At 56.6% G+C, this 15,653-nt stretch overlaps 1 protein-coding gene and 2 long non-coding RNA genes across 25 annotated transcripts in view; 2 read left to right on the forward strand and 1 right to left on the reverse strand.

The window, feature by feature from the left end:
• Window positions 1-6,049, forward strand: part of LOC131484284 (uncharacterized) — a 28,004-nt gene extending 21,955 nt beyond the window's left edge. The window contains exons 3-4 of one of the 4 annotated variants that reach the window (XR_009248136.1): window positions 2,991-4,645; window positions 4,718-6,049. This is a non-coding gene — a long non-coding RNA (uncharacterized LOC131484284). Of the gene's footprint in view, window positions 1-2,990 lie in introns of all 4 variants that reach the window. The other 3 variants (XR_009248135.1, XR_009248137.1, XR_009248134.1) reach the window with 3 other exon arrangements.
• MYT1L (myelin transcription factor 1 like) overlaps window positions 1-15,653 on the reverse strand; it is a 430,813-nt gene that overhangs the window by 26,523 nt on the left and 388,637 nt on the right. For all 19 annotated transcript variants that reach the window (XM_058682400.1, XM_058682401.1, XM_058682393.1 and 16 more), the window contains 3 exons: window positions 9,108-9,170; window positions 3,462-3,545; window positions 1,895-2,116 (listed from right to left, as the gene is read on the reverse strand). In XM_058682400.1, coding sequence (XP_058538383.1) covers window positions 1,895-2,116; window positions 3,462-3,545; window positions 9,108-9,170 — 369 coding nt within the window. The remainder of the gene's footprint in view (window positions 1-1,894; window positions 2,117-3,461; window positions 3,546-9,107; window positions 9,171-15,653) is intronic.
• On the forward strand, window positions 6,073-13,849 carry LOC131484285 (uncharacterized). 2 transcript variants are annotated; one of them, XR_009248139.1, is made up of 5 exons: window positions 6,073-8,894; window positions 9,285-10,178; window positions 10,482-10,731; window positions 12,931-13,331; window positions 13,455-13,849. It is a non-coding gene; the product is annotated as an uncharacterized LOC131484285 (long non-coding RNA). The 2 variants fall into 2 exon arrangements; XR_009248138.1 differs by lacking the exon at window positions 6,073-8,894 and having other exon boundaries at window positions 8,937-10,178.

Raw genomic sequence — 15,653 nt, forward strand, 5'->3', positions numbered from 1 at the left:
CGGGAACTGTCCAATTCTCGCACCTTCTGGGAATCGCATTTTGCCTACTCGATAAAATAAATGAGCACTTGTTCAGCAGATAAAAACTGCAGGTCAACAGACAATAGGGTGTGATTCAGCCTTAAAAAGGAAGGACATCATGACAGCTGCTACACACGGTGAATCTTGAGGACGCTGTGCTCAGTGAAATCGGCCAGACCTAGAAGGACAAATACCGGCTGATTCCACTCATCATATGTCCCTGGAGTCGTCTGATCGTGGAGGCGGAGGGTGGACGGTGGGCGCTGGGGCTGGGGGAGGGGGTCAGCGTCGGTGTTACTGGGGACAGAGCTGCGGTTTGGGAACACGAGAAGCTTCTGGAGATGGTGGGACGGTTGCACAAGAACCTGAGTGGCCTTTCTGCCACTGAGCTGTGCACCTGAAGGTAGTTACGCTGGTGAGACGTGCGTTTTACCACAACGTACACACAGCAGTTCAGCTCTGCGCTCGGTTCTGTTCGTCCCCTTTACCCGCGTGCCGCCACCCTGTTCCTGCACAGACGCCGAGGGCCTGCAAAGGCATCTTAAGCGCCCGGCACCTGTGGGGGCAGAGCGGCGCCGACAGGCACGCCGACACCCCCTTCCTCCTCGGGGACGACTGAGACGCCAGCTCACGGCTCGAGGATTCGGCCGCTGTGGGAGCACGAAAGGCAGGGCCCCTGACTCAGCGCCCTGACACGTCCCCCCTCCCAGGTCCTCTGGAGGCAGGGTCATGGTGGCCAGCGCCATAGTCTCAGCCTCGTGCAGCAGGGCTGGTGGCCCTCAGGCTGGGTGGGCGTCATGGGTCACATCCGGGACCCTCTGTGGCTCCTGCGGGGACCTGGGCAAATGGGCAAAAGGGGGCGCCTTGGGGTCACTGTCTGCCCTGGGTCCCAGCGGACCTTGGCGAAGACCCTGGTCCCAGTAGTGGGAGTGGGGTCTGTCTGTGCACGGAGGCAGAACGGACGCCGTGTGGGCCCCGAGCATGTGAATGCCTGCGGGCTGCGGGGGCCCCTCCGATCAAGGCCAGCCTCTCCCAGGAGACACCAGGCCACTGGCCTTGGGCCGTAGGCTGAGAGATTCGGTCAGGGAGAGCCATTCGTGTTTCCTCTCTGTCCCCTGACCCTGTGTGAGTTCCTATCACGGCAGGATTCTCTTTCACAGTGAAACCGTAACCTTCCTTTCAAGGGGCATTGAAAGGCTCCGATCCACACATTCCTGCACATGCCGTGACCCCTTCCTGTTTGCATGGAGGCTTCTGTTCATTCTGGCCTGGACACGGCTTACCGCATTTCCCCTGGCGTCCTCCAGCCTGCTTTTGCAAGAAGCTGGGGACACGTGGCCTGACCGATTCCACTGCCTCTGCGATCTGTCTACACCACCCACCCCGACTCGTCCCCGCAGGGCCCACCGAGTGCCATTTGACTCAACAGAATAGGCCTCTTCTGCTAAGACAACCTAACTGCACATATTTCTTTTAAAATTAAGCGAGTAAAACTTAACGGGCTGATTGGCTGTTCTGGAAATGTCCTGATCCCCTTTTGGCCCGGGCATGCAACATGAGGTCCCTGTGCTAAAAACCATCCTCCTTCCCGGAGGGAAGGGCCTGCCTGCAGTCTCTAGGCCAAACGAACAAACCTACAGATGCGCGTGTGTGTGCAGTTACAGCGTGCGTCTTACTGTGGATCCCGATCCAGGACTTTGGTAAACGCCTGTCCTGATACAGAGATGGGAATGAGGCGAACGTCTCAAAACACACTCCAGGGTTTTCCTCTTTTTGCCTCAGGAGATCATGAGTTGGTGGCACCTTTGCACCTTTCCTTTCTAAACGAGCCTCGCATCGTGCCGGCCGTGACCCGGGACAGGCGGCCACTCACCTCCGGTGTGTGAGGAAGCTGCCGCTGACGTGGCCCGACCCGTCACATCCTGGCGTGGGACACGACATGCCCTCCGTCTTGACCGACTTCCAGGAGAACTGGGAGCCATTGAGGTATCCGTCCTTCTGTCTCTTGGCGGCCAAGGGACATCCTGACGCACTGCGGTGGGAGGCGTACTTCCCGGTTATGTGGCCCTGGCCGTCACACCCAGGAACGGGACATCTGGGAAGCAGAAGACACGCACGTGATGGCCTTGCCACCATATGCCTGGTGGCCTCCACAACGAGGTCGGAAGAACCTGGCTTGAGGAAAACCCATCAGGCTCTGCTCCAGCAAAGGAAAAGGACAGAGAAAAAGGCCCTGGAAGTGCCACCTAGTGGAGAGCCGAGGTAATTCCTCACGTGGAAACGCCTGGTCAGCCGCTGACCCCAGGAAGGCGGTTTTGGGGAGAATGTCTGCGTTGGGGAGGAATGTTGGATGTCGCAAGTGAGACGCAGGCATCTGTTGAAAAGACCCCCTTTTGGACAGAATCACAGCTCTTTCGGTGGAGGAATGCAAGGCCACCGGTGGAGAAATTGCAGGATTGGTTTTTAAAGGCGATTGTATAAACCCGTGGTTTTTCTCAAGAGCTAGAAAGCGCGTTCTGTTTGGCTGTGTTCTCCCGGGGCCATAAAATAGCCTCCAGCCAGAGAGGGTGTTAAGCAGGAGGCAGAGATTTTAATTAAGTCTCCTGGAACGGTGTCCCTGCAACGGTGTCGGCACGTGGTACCCCGTCAGTACCTTTTGGGGAATAGGGAGGAAAATCATTGGCTGCAGCCGGAGGTCAAGGGCAGGCTAACCCCGCTCCTGAACCTCCCCAGGGCAGTGACGGCCGTGGGGCCGAGGACGCAGGCAGACCACCAGCGGTTACCGCATGGAGGTGCGGCTCAGCGCGCCTCACGGGCCCCAGGCCGGCGGGTTTCGCATGCGTTTTTTTAACGGCAACGTTTACATTCTACAAAATTAGTGTAACCTGATTACTTTGAGACGTTTTATGTAATTTTTATGATAATTTTCATTTTTTTTTTTTTTTAATCAATTTCTTTTTTCTCCAAAGGCCCTGAGATGAACATCGCAGGAAGACAGGGCCAGGTTTACCTTACGGAGTTTGGGACCGGGCTCCGGGCGTCCGTGTGTGGCAAACACCTGGAGCATGTGCTGGAAGCCCGGGGTGCCTGCCCGCCGTTCTCAGGTCCTGCCGGAGGACCGGACAGAGGGCGGCTACGTGGTTTCCAGCGGACATTCGCCGTCGGTGTTACTGCTAACACCTGCCTCTCCCCGCCAGCGCCACCGCGTCTCCCACCGAGGGGCAGAGGGACGTTTCCTGGCTCCGCTTCCCCCAAGCATCAGGTGGCCGGAGATTCCCTATTTACATGGTGCTCCTGACCGGCAGGTGTGCTCTGGGATTGGTGCCCACAGGTGGCCTTGCAGGTGCCTGGTGTCCCCTCCGCCTGCCCCCACCGCCCCCCTGGGCTCCCCCAAGGGCTCGCTGCCCTCTGCCCGCCCTCTGCCCGCCCCACACGCGCACCTGATGGGCTCTTGGTCTTCCTTGTCTTCCTTGCTCTGTGCCACCCTGATGCCACTTTTCTTTGCTCTTGGGCAACCTGAAAGACTAAAGAAGGGACACAGCCTCAGGACGCGTCCGCCCTGGCGTGGGCAGGTCCCTCCCCGCTGTCGCTGCTCAGATTCTGTTTCTCCAGAAGCTGGAGCTGCTCCCCGTGAGCACAAAATTATTCCGGGAGGAGGGACCTTCCGGGAACGGCCCCGCGTGTGCTCTCCAAGTCTTTAGACCCCGTCAGTCCCCTGGCGAGGGGGAGCACTGGGTGGCCGGGAACACCAGAGAGAGGCCGGGTGGCGGGCCCAGAAAAGGGGTAACGCTGAGGAGAAAACACACGCTCCCTCCGTCTCTTCCTCGGCGACCTGTTGTCTGCAGCCCGCTGCCCGGGCCCTGCCATGTGGGGACAATGACACCCGGTGGTCTGATTCTTCTCAAGTACAGACTTACTTTGAGTCTGCAGAAGGTGCAGAGGAAGTTGAACATGATTATTTTATTCAGTCGTCAAAGTTTTGGAAACAGAAGCTCACGCTTATCTAAAGGAAGACTTCCGGCTGGAACAGAAAACTACTCATACATGTCTGATCATGCACATGGGCCAACGTGTATGAACTGCACATGTGCTAACTTGCATGAGCGTGTACACGGGCTAACGATAGGCTGTGATATGAGATTGTGCACGAGAACGTACAGGATAAATGCGACTCTTGTGCAACGACTGAAAAACCAGAAAGTAGGCCATTTACAGAGACGCGGGGACACACGGGTGCAGACTCGTCCGGTGCCGACGCGCGGCCGTGGCCCAGGTGGGTACCCGTCACTCCTCCTCCGTTCCTGAGCTTGTGCCCTGCTTCCCGGTCAGTCCTGGCTGACCACGCTGAGTCTCAGGGTCCCCTCACCCATCGCTGCGCTCTGCCCCCCCAGCATCTTCCCTCCTTTCCTCTCGGGTAAGAAGCAGCACCCCACAGGCAGAGGGCGGGTTGGGGTTGGGGCTTCGGGCCCCGGCGCTGCCCCCTCCTGTCTCCGTTGACAGGTGTCCCAACCCCTCTGGAACGTGGCCCGTCTGCTATGTCACCGTCTCCTTTAATAGGAATGTGGGAAAGACGAGATGTGCCCGGATCCTCTCCCTCCTGCTGCCTCTGGTCCTCCGTTTCAAGGTAAAAACTTGGAAAGTGGGTGTGCCGCTCCGTGGCTGTCCCCACTGCCGTCCAGCTCTGATCTCTTGCCAGGAAGAGCGCTCTTTCCGGTCACCATGATCCGGAGCCGGAGGGCGCCCCTGGCCTCTTGCAGGTGAAGCTCCTCCGAGCCTGTCGGCAGCCTTGGCGTCTGCAGGGCCTGTGTCCCGGGAGGTCGGTGTTGTGTGCTGCCCTCGCTTGAGGCCTGAGCTCACACGTCCCTCGTGCTCCTGAGCCCCCGCCAGGTCCTCTCCCCACGCGTCCTTCCCTTCCGGCAGAGCTCGCCTGAGTCCCCTGTGCAATCCACGACAAAACTCAAGCCGTGCGTCCTATGACTCCTGGTCACGTCTCTTTGGGCGACGCCCTTCATTCCCGCTAAAGGTTAAAGTCCTCGCCCTCAGTTCCCTCCACGTCTCGTGTGCTCCTCTCCGTGGATGGGATTGGCGTCTGCTCCCTGGCCCGAGGCGGAACTGAGCTCATCCTTGGCCTTACTTGCCCGGGGTCCTGCTGGTTTTACGTCCCCCGTATCTTCGGAACCATCCCCCTTCTGCCTCCACGACGCCGTGTCGGGACGGGCTAGCGTAAGCTCCGAGCTGTCTTAAGCCGCTCCATTTAGGACCTTCTGGTGGCCCACCACCAAATGCCTCGCCGTGGGCACTGTGGGCTGGCCCCGCCCCCAGTGACTGCCGGCTCTCCCGCCTGGCACACGCCTGTGCCCTCGCACGCTCTTCCGGCGGCCACTGTCCCCGCCGTCTGCTGGCGGGCACATCCCTCAAGGTGTGTTCCTGGGTGTGGGTGCCCTTCTGACAACCGGCCCTGGGAGCCCGCGGGGCCCCGTCCCCTGCGGGTGTCACTCGCGCTGTGCTGGAAGCTGTCTGCCCACCCACCACAGGCTGCAGAGCCTCGAGTTCCAGGGGCGCGAGAGCCATGTGCTCGGTCACCCGCGTCCAGTCCCACACCATGTGTCCAGCCGGGGGCCTGCGTGCGCCCGCGGCCCTTCCTGGCTTGGATCTGGGGCCCTGCGGCCCGCGTTGCTTCCGCCCGCCGGCGGCCATCCCCTCCTGGATGTTCCCGTTACTTCTGAACGCCGCTTTCGGGTCCTCCTTGCGCGGTTTCCTCACGTGCAGTCAGGACACAAATACTAGTCCCATAGGACAGCGAGACCACACAGGCAACGTGTACAGCCATGCTCGTGGTACATAGTATGTGCTCGACACATGCTACCTTTGCCATCAGAGAACATTCTGGAACCCTAAGCGAGCAGCTGCTCTCTGAGCCTGGGAGGCTGTCCTTGGGAGCCAGAGTCACGTGGTGGCTTGTGACAGCTCGAGGCTTTGGCGCTCTTGCTGCATGTGAGCCATGGCAGGTCACAGGGATCAGGAGCTCCTCGGGACCGTGTGCTGGGACTACGCTGGGTGGGGGTGGGGGGGCCGCTGCGCTGGCAGGAAACAGCCGGCCTGGGAAGGGCCAGCTCAAGAAATGGATCCTTGTTGTCCTTGTGGACAGGGCCGTGGTCTCTGTGGACCCCTCCAGCCTCACCTGGCAGACGCGGTCCCTCTTGTCACTGAGGACCGAGGGAGGCAGAACATGTGACGGTGGGCTGAGTTGGTTTTTTTTCTTTTTTTAAGTTTATTTATTTTGAGAGAGAGGGAGAGACAGAGAATACCAAGCAGGGGCTCGAACTCGAACTCAAAAACCGCGAGAGCAGAACCTGAGCTCAAATCAAGAGTCAGACGCTTAACCAACCGAGCCCTCCAGGCGTCCGGTTTGTTTTGTTTGTTTTGTTGTTGATGGAACCCTAGAGACCGCCAGCAAATATGGATGGTACTGAATTCAGGGAAGCGTCAGAGCTGGTGCAGAGATGAGAAAATCGCACCATGAAAACGGAAATGGAGCGTGCACAGGCCAGAACCTCTCCCACCCAGAGCCGGGACTGGGTGACTTTCGGGGCCCTTCTGGGCGGGGAGGTGGCCAACTCTGAACCTGTTTCCTCCGTGCGAGAGGACACGACCTCACCTAATACCGGCGTGGCCCTGAGAGCCGTGGAGGACAGCGCACTGTCCCCGGCTCCCGGCTGAGAGGGGCACCTGGCCTCTGTGCCCCGGTCAGGAGGGCGGCCGGCCCGTAGCAACGCCCCAGGCAGGGCCTGACCGCGTGCTTTCCCTGGAGAGGGAGGGGGGCTCGGCGTCCACGGCCCCCGTTCTGGGCCCCTGCTTCCTGGGAGACCCGGGACGGCAGGAGGGCTGCGTGGGCTCACGGCTGCCTGAGTTGTGGCACCGTTTTAAAGACGTTTTCTCTGGTGTTTGCTCATCGGTAACATTCCTTGCGTCCCTGGGAAGCGACAGTGGACGGTTAACCCTGAAAGCAGGTTCTCTACTTGCGTTTGGGCCTTGTGAGCGGCAGGCCTGGGGGCTCCGCGCCAGCCTCTCCTTCCTCAGTGGCCGCCCGAGGGAGCTGCCAGCCGTGTCTGCGCTTCCCCGGGTGGTGGCCTCACCCAGTGGGACAGACGGCCTGGGCCCGTGCGCCTCTTGGACTTCCGGGGCGCTCCTGCGGGGGGGCGCTGGCTGTGCTCAGCTTTGCCAGGAACCGGGTCAGATTCACGTGCCCGGGCTTGGCTTTTCAGGAAACCTGGGCTTTATGACATTTGATTCATAGGTTTGTGCTCTATCAATACCCACCTCTCCAACCTAGAAGCTCAGGGAATAAAAATGGGGAAACTGAATTAACACATTATGTGTCACCAAGCCCAAAGAGAAATTAGCGGAACACGCAATTGGGCGTGGAGTGACCACCAAGTGTCCACTGTCAGCTGTGCAGACACCGCTTCGTGCTGGGAGTCGTGGTCACGTGCGGACGCAGACATTTCTCTTCAGGATAAATCGAACTAAAGGGTAGCGCAGGATGTGCTTGGCGTTTCCCGCTTAGCTGCAGGGCTTACTTTCACCGAATTCACTCTGGACCAGTGACTTCACGCTGGCGGTGTGTCTGCGGGTGTTTTCTCCTGCTCTGCACTCCCCTGACCGCGGCGGGCTCCGAGCTGCCCCCCAGCCTGCTCCCCACCCTGTGGTCCTCGGGGGTGGCTCCGGGAAACATTCGGTGACGTCCAGAGACTTTCTGCAGCCATCACGAGCCACGGCGGCGGTGGTGCTGGCGTCTGGTGGGCAGACGCCCCACCGTGCGCTGGGCAGGGCGCCGTCCGGCCCCCAGTGTCCGCAGGGCCCAGGCGGGTGCCCCTGGCGTAGAGGACGCGTGTGAGGAATCCTCCCGTGACCCCACCGTTCAGTTCTCCATGCCTAAGCTGTGCTTTTCACAGATCCGAGCGGCTGAGGAGTGCTCCGGAGTGAGCCCGGGGAGCACGGAGCACGCGGTGGGGTCCCCACAAGGAGGCTGCATCTGCCCTCCTCCAAACCGGGCCGGCAGCCGCTCAGCATCCCCTGCTCCGACCACTGGCATCTGACCACCCGGGCGGCCACGGGCAACACACGATCCACCGGCAAGCACCCTCCCTGTGCTGGGTGGCCGGAGGCCAACACTCATTGTCAGGGGCCTCTGCACCCCCGTCCCCCTGTCCCCCTCTCTGCCCCTCTCTCCTCTCTCCCCCTTGTCCCCCCCTCCCCCTCCCCCTCCCTTTCCCTCTCTCCCCCTCCTCTCCGTCCTGTCTTCTTTATTTCCTCGTGGGAGGTGCATCCGAAGCCCGGATGCTCATCCACTTGGGGACCGCCCACTTTATGCGGGGAAATGCAGTGACCCAGCAGCAGTGTCAGCCTCTGTATTTGCAGCACCACCTCCCACCGTTGGATGGGCCTTAGCTCCTGAATTCCTTGTCCCGACCTTGGCCTTGCCTGTTCTTGCTCACTGAACAGGACAAGAAATTGGTGCGGTGACCCCAGGTCTAGATCCACTTTTGTGGACACAAGGTCTCCAGAGTTTCTTTCAGGTCACTTCCAACGCCTGGCCCGGCACCCAGGAGGGAGACTTCAGGCTGCCCTTTGGACAATCCCTTCCCCTTGGGAGCAGCAGGGCCTGTGACGAGTCGTGTCTTCAGCTCTGCTACTGGGGCTCAGATTTTCATATTTAGGAGGCTGGCTCCCAGCGGTGTTGGAACGCCTGCCTCTCAGTGGCCATCCCAGGGACCTTATTCTATGCCAGCGATGGTCCTTTGCCCTGTCCTCTTCTGCTTTAGAACGGCTGCTGCTGGATGACCCGAGGAGTCTCTCACAGGCGGACGCAGGTGCAGGATGGGTGGGGCGTCAGGGGGGCGGGCGGTCTGGGGCCGGGAGCGTTTGCCTCCCGTGAAGACCCCACGGGGAAGGCGCCACGTGGTGGTCTGGCGTCTGGTGCATCGGCGGGTGGCACGGAGCGTGCACCAGAGCCCGCTGGAGGCCTGCGCCCGCGCGGCGGGACAAGGAGCGGGGCCGTGCAGGGGGACGGGCTCGTCACGTACCTTCGATGAGAAGCGTAGTTGCCGGTGATGTGCCCAGAGCCGTCGCAGCCGGGGGTCGGGCACCTGCAAAGACAAATGCAGATCGGCCAGTTGACTTGAGAGAAATTGACCCCCTCAACACGTCACGTCCTTAACTCATCCAGAAAGCAAACTCTCAATGCTTCACCTCCCTACCAGAGAGAGACGAGTGGAGCAGGAAGCCCCGCGGCGGGGAGCGGGCACCTGTGCCCACCTAGCGCACCACCAGATACCAACCTTGGCCACCTTCTTCCTTCCAAGCACAAGGACGCTTTCCGGAGCATCACGCCCTCGGTACCTGCCTCGCTCAGAACACCCCCTCGGGCTTGGGCTCGAGGCTGTTGAGTCCAGAAGCCCTGACCCCTGCAGACACGCCCCGCCTGCTTCCCTCCTGCTCACGTGAGCCTCGGGGGGGAGGGGTCAGTGGGACTCAGCCACAGCAGTCGTCCACGAAGCAAGCTTCGTACACGGCGGGACGTGCGCAGGGCTGCTCTTTGTCTACACTTGAAACACCGGGACTAAATCGGGCTCCCATTAAAGCTGGGCCACCTGGCTGACCCGAGTCCAGTGAGGACGGCACCTGGGCCTGAGCCGTGGGGACTCCATCAGAGCGTCAGGCCACGTGGAGTTGCCTTAAAGCCCCGTGACCTTAACTGACCCGCACGGAGCCCAGATCTCTTGGTCCAGCAGTCCCCATCAGCCCAGACCCTAGAGTCCTTCTGGGACTTGCACCGGCTCTGTGGCGGCCTGCGCTACGGGACACGGCGTTCTTTAAGAACGGTTTCGCCATCACTGCCCTTCCTATGACGTCCTAAGTGCACTGTCTCAAGGAAGGTCAGGCGCGCTGCAGACACCTTGCATCTCATGCTATTCTGGTTGCCATGTGGCCACCGGGACTGTGAAAAACGAGGACAAAAATTAAGAAAAAATTCTTCTTTCTTTCCAGATAGCTCGTAACTCTCAAAAACAACAAGGGTGAAGGGACTTAGTAAGAACATCACGCCTGGGTCAGCCCTGTGCCCCACCCCCACTCCGTGAACACCCGAGTGCCTGGTAAGGACAAAAATCACAAATTTCAAGTATTTAACCAGTGTCTGCTGCTTCTGAGGGGTTTCTGCTCAGAGTCACCGGGGACACCGGATGCTGAGACGGGGCCAGCAAGTGACTTGTCTGGAGCAGGACGCGGTGGCCCCGCTGCCCGCCCCCCCTCCCAGCACCGCCGGATGCTGGGCGGAGACGGCGGTGGGTGTCACAAGCCAACACTTGGTGTCTGTCTACATCTCCTTCAGTCCTAAGAGAGGGGTCCGTCCCGGCTCTCACGGTGTGCTAACGGCTATTTGCCGTGTCATATTACAGGTTAAAGTTCCGTTTGCGGCCCCTGCTGTGAGAGCTTAAAAAGGCAAACGGATCACATTTGCCACGTCGCTGGTGTGGACGCTCGGAACCAGGAGTTTTAAAATATGCGCTTGTGGTAGAACAATGAAGTGTGTGCAGAATCTGTGTGTCGAGAACAACCACCGAAATCTGACTGTTGACCTGAGTTTTGTTAGAGCGACAGCTGTTTGTGTGCGATTAAAGTCTGATCGCAAGACTATTCTGCCAATGGGTAAGTATTTATTTTCTAAATAATAACTTAAGTGACCAAGCTGAACTGCCTGGTTCCTCGCATGGATGGTGCTTCGTGTGGACAGGCACCCGGCTCTCCGCAACCCCCCCCCCCCCCCCCCCCCGGCCCTGCCCCCGCCCACAACATGCCCGGAGGGAGGGGAGTCTGAAGGCAATAAACCTCATTCTGTCTAAGAAAAGCTCATCTTCGTGCAAGTTTCTGTTTTGAAAATGTATCAAGAAACAGAAATGTTTCCTACTAGCCAATAATACACACTTGGCCTTGCTTTTTGCTTAAAAAAAAATCTTCAAACTCTTCCTAATTTAAGCACTCAGTGCAAATTTATTTAAAATTTATTCATTTTAACACGAGTAGAGAATTTTCAATGTGCCTTTTTTTGGTGAGGGCTGGAGGAGGTTGACATATTCTGTTCAAATTTAAAGTGAACCATTATAACCAAAATAATGCAAATGAAAATCAGATTTTACTAATTATAAAAAAAGAGAGAAAGACTTTCAGAGTAGATTTTGTGTGTTTAAGCCATTTACAAAGGCATCATCTGATAAAAAAAGAGGCGTATAAAATGTCCTTTATCACCATGAAAACAACACACAAAATATTGATTTGGCCTGTTTCCGCTGTGTTGGGAAAGAAAAAACGTTTCCAGAAAGCCTCCTCTCGGCTTTCATCGTCAGCCGGGCAGAGGGGGTGGAGCCCCAGGCCTGCCTCAGGCCCTGTGACCCGAGTCTGCTCCCCGCCGGCCACACCTCTGCGCAGGGGCACCGAGGGCGGCCTCGTGGCCTCCACCTGTCACACGCCGGCTGCGGAGCGAGCCCGAGTGCAGCAGCCCAGGACCTTGGCCAGGCCAGGCGGGGGCGTGGGACGCCTTGCTCGCTGCCTTTCTTTGTTCGCTCCCCGTGACGCAGCCAAGGCTTTTGGGGGGTGGCGATTCAGCCTTTTCACCTTTAGGTGGTGCTTCCGGACCACGTAAGGCAGCCCAGAAAGGTTTCTTTCTTGTACCAGCTCTTCGTGTTCATTTTTCTGTTGCTGCTCAAGACTTTAAGGCTTTTTTAAACTCCTAGATTTACATGCTGATTTCCTAGCTTTAAGAAATCTCAGCACTCAAAAATACAATTTTCTGAAGTCGGTGAATGAGGGAGTGATGATTTACCTAACAAAAGGGGTCTTTGCTTCCCAAGCGAGCCAGCTCCAGGACCCCTGATAATGGGGCGGTGTAAAATCGATTTACCAAAACTCGATTTGCATCTACCCATCTAAGAGCACATCTTTTCCATGAAAGGAGGCCCGTGTGGGATAATCAAAGTCCCCCGTGGATAGAATCAGACAGGAGCATGTGCCGCACAGCTTGGGTTTTGAAATGGCAGGAGAGATTGACTGGGTTTCCATGGAAACTCCCCAGAAGGCAGGCACGGGTTCTCTGCGCTGGAGTAGTCGGCCGCCCTCCCTGCTCCCTGGCAGTTCCCGGGGACAATGGCACCAAGTCTATTTTAGGTTCCTGTACTTGGAGATGCAAAGTTCTGTGACATAAAACACTTGCTTCACACATCGCTTCTCTTTCAGTCCAAGGGACTTTTGGTGGCGATAGTCTGAGCAAGCACGGGTGCGGAGATAATCTTAGAGCTCTCCTTGCCGCCCGGGGTGGAGTGGGGGTGGGGGATGTTCGAGACAAAAACGTTTGTGCCTTATCTGGGATCTTGCATTTGCCTCGGGGTCTCAGCGATACCAGGAGAAAATGATTTGGGGTTACTGCATGTTATCATCTGGCTGGAAAAATTGGTCCGAAAAAGACATTTAGAAATGGCAATGGGGCGGGGCCCCCGGGGTGGCTCAGTCGGTTAGGCCCGACTCTTGATTTTGGCTCAGGTCATGATCTCACGGTTTGTGAGTTTGAGCCCCGAGTCTGACAGTGCGGAGCCTGCTTGGGATTCTCTCTCTCCCTCTCTTTCTGCTCCTCCCCCCACTAGTGCTATTTCTCTCTCAAAATAAAGAAAGAAACATTAACAAAAAGAATGGCGATGGGAACATCATGCTAACATGTTTTAAAAGGTGTTTAGGTTTTGCAGAATCCAAGTAAAATCTGGAAAAACATCAGGACCACTCACAAACTCCTGGACTTCTGACTTCATGGACCCACTCCTTCTCAGGTGGGAGCAGTGTGGGTTTCTGTTGCTTTTGCAGATCTAAGACGGCAAAGAGACCTGCGAGCCCGAACCTCCCAGAATGCCCTGTGCTCATGGCTGCACTGAGCTATGTACACCAAAACAAACATTCTGTTTGGATCTACACAGGAACTATCACTGATCACAGCCACAATGGGGGTCATAGGATGTATGTCCTAATGTCAAAGCACAACTTAATGTCTCTCCATTAAAACACATAATCCTGGACACCATAAGACTTTGCACTGGCACACGTCCCAGGAACGTGACAGCCTCGTGTCTGCCCTGATCTGTCCCTCCGCAAGACATGCACCTGTTACAGTGTCGTCTTCCCGCCCATCTAAAACCCCCGTCCTGAGACCGGGTGGGAGCAATGGAACTCATCAAACCCACGACTGAAGTGTCATCGATTCGTTATTGGTAAGAACATCTTTAAAGTGCCTCCTCCAAGGCACTATTGTGCCCCTCTTTTGAAAATAAATATGAGGATTTGGTAAAGAGTTCTATTAAGAAGGACATCTAAAATAGGGCGTTTTCTTGCAGTTAAACGGATGCCTGCATCAGAGTGCATGTTACTACACGTTGTGATCTGAGACTGGTGAACCGCTGTGGCTTCTGCCCCCCTGGCGACACGTCAGTGAGGTGCGGGGCGGATTCCACGCACACGAGCATTTCTTCCTGGGGACCCCAAGGTGCTGCCCAGGCGCCCTTGCCGGGTAGCGGGTGGCTAAGCCCCTGACCCCACAGGGCCAGCCCTTCGCCGTCTACCTGGGGGTGACGCCGCCCTGAGCGGTAACACACCCTGGGTGCGGCAGCCTCTGTGACCTTGTGCCCAGCGTCCCCCCTCGCTGTGCTGGCAGAAAGACCCAGCTCATCTCCTGTGAATCAGCTTACAGCAAAAAATATCTGAAGGTGTCTCAGGCTCTCTCATTCTGGTAAAAGTCAATCACTTAGGGCGCCTGGGTGGCGCAGTCGGTTAAGCGTCCGACTTCAGCCAGGTCACGATCTCGCGGTCCGTGAGTTCGAGCCCCGCGTCAGGCTCTGGGCTGATGGCTCGGAGCCTGGAGCCTGTTTCCGATTCTGTGTCTCCCTCTCTCTCTGCCCCTCCCCCGTTCATGCTCTGTCTCTCTCTGTCCCAAAAATAAATAAAAAACGTTGAAAAAAAAAAATTTTAAAAAAAGTCAATCACTTATTTTTAAAAACCTTCTACATAGAGGCAGAAAGAACCGTGGGTGTCTCCGGGCTGCACCGGGAGAGTCTGTGGTTGACCTGCCTCCGTGAACTGCCCTGCGAGGCTGAGGACAGTAGCTAGAAATCCACAGAAACAGACCCTGAGGATCCAGGGTGATCATACAAAATACAAGGGGTGCACTGGAGTTCTGGGAGGATTTCGTGGAAAGGCCCTCGGCCACGTTTCTTGCTCATTTCTTTCGTGGCAACTCTATCAAGGGAACGTAATTAAGTAAAATGCCAAGTATTAAAAAATATGTAATTTTTTTCTATTGCCCTCAACTTTAAAAGAACTCATAAAAATGTAAGATTAGGCCTCGTCCATAATAGCAAAATATGTTTGTAAATTGGAGCGATTCAGGCCACGTGTACAAAAGCCTTTGCTTTATTTATATAAAAAGTTCAATTCAGAAACCGCTTTTTATTTTTTATTTTTTTGCTTAAAGAGATATGGTTCTAAAAATATATTTATTTCGTTTTTTTCTGTCACACAGACGGGAAACAGTCAAGAAATTCCGAGGAGTGCAAAATAAAGATATTTTCAATGGAAAAATGACATTCACTGATTCTTACGCTACATGTCTGTGATTTTTCTCCCCAAATGCAAAGAGAACAGGTCACTTAAAAGCAACATACATTACTTCTGCCCAATTTCTTGGATATATTACCTGAAACTCAAGGAAAGACAAAATCTTGCAAACCATTTTTTAACCTGTAAGATATTCATTAATTTTCCCTCTTTTTTTTTGAAATGCAATATTAAGTATGCATACTTGAGCTTTCTGCAGCCCAGACACAGAGGCCCCACGCTGTCGTGTGGCACTCTCCAAGCTTCCCCCGGCCCCAGCCACCCGCCAGAAATAGCTCACGACACAGCCGAGCTACAGAGTCCGAGCTGTGGGCTGGAGCCCCGTGGATGCTGCAGGGCTTGGGGAGAGGCGGGTCGGGCCCCTCAGCCATCCCACCTGCGGAGAGGTCGGCCGGTCCCGCCTGCCAGAGCCCCTGAGCACCTGTCCCCTCCGGGAGGCAGTTCTGGGGGAAGTCCCCGATTTGCTTCCCGCTTTGGTCCCCTGACACCTGGTTTCTCCCCGTCCCCCTTCCTCCTTGAGGGTCGGGCGCGGGGCTTTCACGTGGCCGTGTAGGACATTCTAGCTTTATGGAAACCTACACGTTTCAAAGTGTGAAGCGGCCACACAGATATTAGAAGAATTTAGTTGGAAAACTTGCTTGCTCCCTGACTGTGTGTCACATTTTTGTCCGAGCACTTTTCTTTTTAAATTACACTCAAAAACAAACCAACAAAGGAAAAAGACTGTTAAAGGTACTCTTAGCATGGTTAAAAAAATTCATTTCGGTCATTCAGGTAACCTTTCTGAGTAGGTCAGGCCGCAGGTACGAGTGCGGCCGTGCGGGGCGGGAACCCGGGGCCCCGGGTGGACAGAGCGCCCCGGGAGCTGTGCGGTCGGGAGAAGCAGGGGGACGTGGGTGGAGAGTTAGGGCCGCATCAGTTCC

Source organism: Neofelis nebulosa, chromosome 9 (genome assembly GCF_028018385.1).
Source record: "Neofelis nebulosa isolate mNeoNeb1 chromosome 9, mNeoNeb1.pri, whole genome shotgun sequence".
Classification (NCBI taxonomy): Eukaryota; Metazoa; Chordata; class Mammalia; order Carnivora; family Felidae; genus Neofelis; species Neofelis nebulosa.